We start from the raw sequence: 4,455 nt of genomic DNA, 5'->3' as shown, positions 1-4,455 counted from the left end.
TAAATCTCCTAAGTGTCAATTTGACCCTAATTGCACCCAAACTACCAACTAGGTCAAACAACACCCAAATACCCCCAAATCACTAATAGCTAGTGATTTGGTCCCAAACTCATCCCAATACATCTTATTCTCAAGTGCTAGGAGCACTTCATGACCAAATTGACTAAATGACCCATTTTGACCCAATTAGGGTTTACACTCAAAAATCAAGTACCAAGAACACCCATTTGGTTTCCATTTACCAAAAAAAATTACTAATACTTGTGATTATGCATAAGTTGAAAGTTTACACATGACCAAAACACTTTACAACCCAAAACCCACCAACTAGGGCCAATCAACACCCATACTAGCTTCAAACACCCATTTGTGAGCTATATGAGCTAAATCAAGAACATGCAACTCCAAACCTTAACCTCAAATTGAAAGCAAATCGGAGTTAGGACTTCCCACTAGTATCACCACTAACTAGAAGCAAGATTAACAAGATTAACACTTGCACTTTGGTGAGATTCAACCTTGTTTCTCTCCAAACCATGCTCTCTCTCACAAGAACTTTCTCACTCTAGTTTGTGTGTGCTTAGGAGAGTGAAGAATGAGAGATTAGAGTAAGATTCTGCTCATTTAGGCCTCCAAAACCAACCTCACAATTTACAAAAAGCCCCCTTCTTTTATTTCACAATTTAACAAAAGACCCAAACTTTTCCTCGTCCAGGAGTGGCGCTCCTGAACCTAGGAGCACGTTACAAGTCTCCCTCACTTGAATCGGATCGCGTCCCCGAGATCCACGCCGCATGTAAAGAAGGTAAAAACTCCATCACAAATTCCTCGGACTCCCAAGTACATTCGGACCCCTTTCGGTGACGCCATTGCACCTTGTAAGTCCGAATTCTCTTATATTGAATCACTTTAACCTTTTCATCAAGAATAGCAACAGGCTTTTCCACATACTCTAGTTTGTTGTTTAGAGTAATCTCGTTCATCGATACCCACATCGAGTCATCCGCAAGACACTTGCGAAGATAGGAAACATGGAATGTGTTATGGATTCTCACAAGCTCTTCGGATAACTCCAAATAGTAAGCAACTTCACCAACTCGTGTCAACACTTTGAAATGTCCAATAAATCGAGGAGCAAGTTTTCCCTGCTTTCGGAACCTAAATACACCCTTCCATGGAGACACCTTAAGCATCACCATGCCACCTTCATTAAATTCAATAGGTCGCCTACGCTTATCCGCATACGACTTTTGTCAGTCTTGTGCCCCCTTGAGGCAAGCACGAATCACATCAATCTTTTGGTTGGTCTCAAGAACCACTTCGGTACCACCAACTTCCTTTTGACCACCTCGCTCCAACAAATCGGAATTCGGCATCGTCGCCCATAAAGCATCTCATACGGTGGCATTCTAATACTAGAATAGTATCTATTATTGTACGATGGTGAATTCTCATCCCAACTTCCATTAAATTCAATCACACATGCCCGAAGCATATCCTCCAAGGTTTGGATGGTCCTTTCGCTTTGACCGTCCGTTTGAGGATGAAAAGTGATGCTCAATTTCACTTGTGTACCCATTTCGGTATGAAACTTAACCCCCGCATATCTCGATCCGAAACAATAGAAAACGGTACCCCGTGTCTCGAAATCACCTCTTTAATCAACAACCTTGCCAATATCTCTGACAAAATCGCCTCGCGTATAGGAAGGAACAAAGCTCTTTTCGTCAACCGATCAACGATTACCTAAATTGTATCATATTGGGTTCTCGCCATTTTTGGCAACTCAGTGATAAAATCCATGGTAAGATGCTCCCAATTCCACTTTGGGATCTCTAACGGTTGCACCATACCTTAAGGCTTTTGATGCTCGGCCTTAACTTGCAATCAAATAGCACATTGCTCAACATACTTAACCACATCACGCTTCATACCGGGCCACCAATACTCTTTCTTCAAGTCAAGATACTTCTTTGTAGCACCCGGATGAATAGAATACTTCAATTTGTGCACCTCATCGATTAGCACCGTGCGGTGGCCACCCAATTTTGGCCCCCAAACTCGCCCTTGAAAACACAACAACTCATGTGTGCCTAGGACGATCGACTCCGTTTGTCCTTGGATTCGCTCTTCACACTTATGATTAACAATCACCTCAATTTGAACCTCACTTAGTTTCTTGAGAAAATCATTGAAAGAATCGTTCGCAACGATTTTACTTGCAAACTCGGAACTTGGTTCTTCCGGCTTAACGCATCTGCGACCACATTAACCTTAACCGGGTGGTAAAGTATCTTGAGGTCATTAAACTTCAAAAAATCTAACCATCGCCATTGACGGTTGTTTAAATCGCATTGATCAATGAAGTATTTTAAAATCTTATGATCCGAATAAACCGTACACTTAACACCATAAAGATAATGGCGCCAAATTTTCAACGCATGAACCACCGCCGCCAACTCCAAATTTTCAACGCATGAACCACCCCTTCCGATAACACTAACACCGGAGCTTGGCACAATTTGCTCTTCAATAGTTGAAAAGAATTCTCTTGCACATCACCCCATTCAAACTTCACATTTTTCTGAGTTAGCTTCGTTAAGGATGAAGCAATCTTGGAAAAATCTTGAAGGAACCGATGATAATAACCGGCAAATTCAAGAAAACTTCGGACTTTTGTAGGTGTAGTCGGCCGTTCCCAACACTTAACCGCCTCAATCTTCCCCGGATCCACCTTAATTCCCTCGTGATTCACTATATGGCCAAGGAATTGTACTTCCCTTAACCAAAATTCACACTTAGGGAATTTCACATACAACTTCTCCTTACGCAACGTCTTCAACAATTCACACAAATGATGTTCATGTTCCTTCATACTCTTTGAATAAATGAGTATGTCGTCAATGAACACAATTACCGACTTGTCCAACATAGGTTGGCACACTCGGTTCCTAAGGTTCATGAATGACGCAAGCGCATTCGTAAGACCAAAAGGCACCACAACGAACTCAAAATCCCCATATCGCGTCTGAAATGCGGTCATCTCAATATCTTCATCGTGAATCCGCATTTGATGATAACCGAATCACAATCAATCTTAGAGAAATGACATGCAACTTGAAGTTGATCAAAAAAATCATCAATCCTAGGCAACGTATAACGATTCTTGATCGACACCTTATTAAGCTCTCAGTAATCAATGCACATACACATACTACCGTCCTTCTTCTTCACAAACAAGACCGGACCACCCCATGGCGAGCTACTCGGTTGAATGAAAGCCTTTTCTATCAACTCTTGGTTTTAGTTCAACAATTCATGCATCTCGTTTGGTGCCAAACAATAGGGAGTTTTGGTAATGGGATTCACCCCCGTAACCAAATCGATGCGAAATTCCACTTGTCTTACCGGCGGAACACCTAGTAAGTCGTCGGGAAAAACATCCTCAAATTCATTAACAATCGGGATATATTTAATGAAAGGTTGCTCATCTAGAGTATCAACCACATGGGCTAGATAAGTCATACCTCCACTAGACACGAGTCGACGCGCTCGAGCATAAGTACAAATAGGCACAGTACGTCTTTGAGCTTCATCATACACGATCAGCTCTCCCCCACTTGGGGTTCTTACCCTTACAAATTTCCCATGACAATCAAGATTAGCTCTATTATGATCGAGCCAATCTATACCCACCACGACGTTAAATTCACCCAAAGTAATTGGAACCAAGTCAATATAAAACTACTCGGTTCCAAAATCAATAACCCAATTTTTATACACCCCACTAGCCACCGAGAACCTACCATCGGCAATCTCAACTTGTAAAGGAAAGTCTCGATCACATAAGATGTTTTTTCCAAGGTAATAGGTCAAGATAAATATGGTTCTACGAAAACATATGGACTGGGTGTTCGATCTAAAGATTTGAGGGGTGTATTACCTGGTCGATCAGTTGTTCGTAAAGAGAATGCTCAACTAAAATCTGAAAAAGCAGAACTTGTTGATGAAAATGCAAGGTTTAAAGTCGAGTTGGCAGGGAAGAATAATGGTTCGGGTGTTCATGATAATGGTTTAGGTGTTCAACGTTTAAAGGTATGTTTCAATTTAATAGCTTACTGTTTTTCTACCCTTTTAGCATTCATAAATGTTTTTTTTTTAAATAAATTTTAGGTCAGAGACGAAGTTTATATAAATAGCATTACAAACAACGAGAAGGTAGCAAGGGGAAGGTTGAAGAGCATGGATCCAACTACGGTTGTTTTTGGGTCAGAAATTGCACCTGATTGGTGTGAGGTAGAGGTTCAAGTGGCCATTAAAAAACATAGAGGTTTGTTTAGGCCATATGATTAATTAAGGTACATTCATGACGTCATTGGTATGTCTATTTTTTGGCCTACTACGTTAATCGAGGTATGTCCTTATTAAATTTGTAATATTAAGATTAATTTTTAT

The 4,455-nt window shown here is 40.8% G+C and overlaps 1 protein-coding gene across 1 annotated transcript; it reads right to left on the bottom strand.

The window, feature by feature from the left end:
• Positions 1-743: 743 nt before the first annotated feature.
• On the bottom strand, positions 744-1,376 carry LOC139849334 (uncharacterized). Its single transcript, XM_071838993.1, has 3 exons — positions 1,290-1,376; positions 1,056-1,184; positions 744-1,013 (listed from the first exon to the last, which is right to left on the bottom strand). Exons 1-3 carry the CDS (start codon positions 1,374-1,376, stop codon positions 744-746), a joined length of 486 nt encoding a protein of 161 aa, XP_071695094.1.
• Between the last annotated feature and the right edge of the window lie 3,079 nt (positions 1,377-4,455).

Source organism: Rutidosis leptorrhynchoides, chromosome 5, assembly GCF_046630445.1.
Source record: "Rutidosis leptorrhynchoides isolate AG116_Rl617_1_P2 chromosome 5, CSIRO_AGI_Rlap_v1, whole genome shotgun sequence".
Classification (NCBI taxonomy): domain Eukaryota; kingdom Viridiplantae; phylum Streptophyta; class Magnoliopsida; order Asterales; family Asteraceae; genus Rutidosis; species Rutidosis leptorrhynchoides.
Note: the sequence above shows the minus strand (reverse complement) of the source record. Positions and strands in the feature narration are given on the sequence as shown.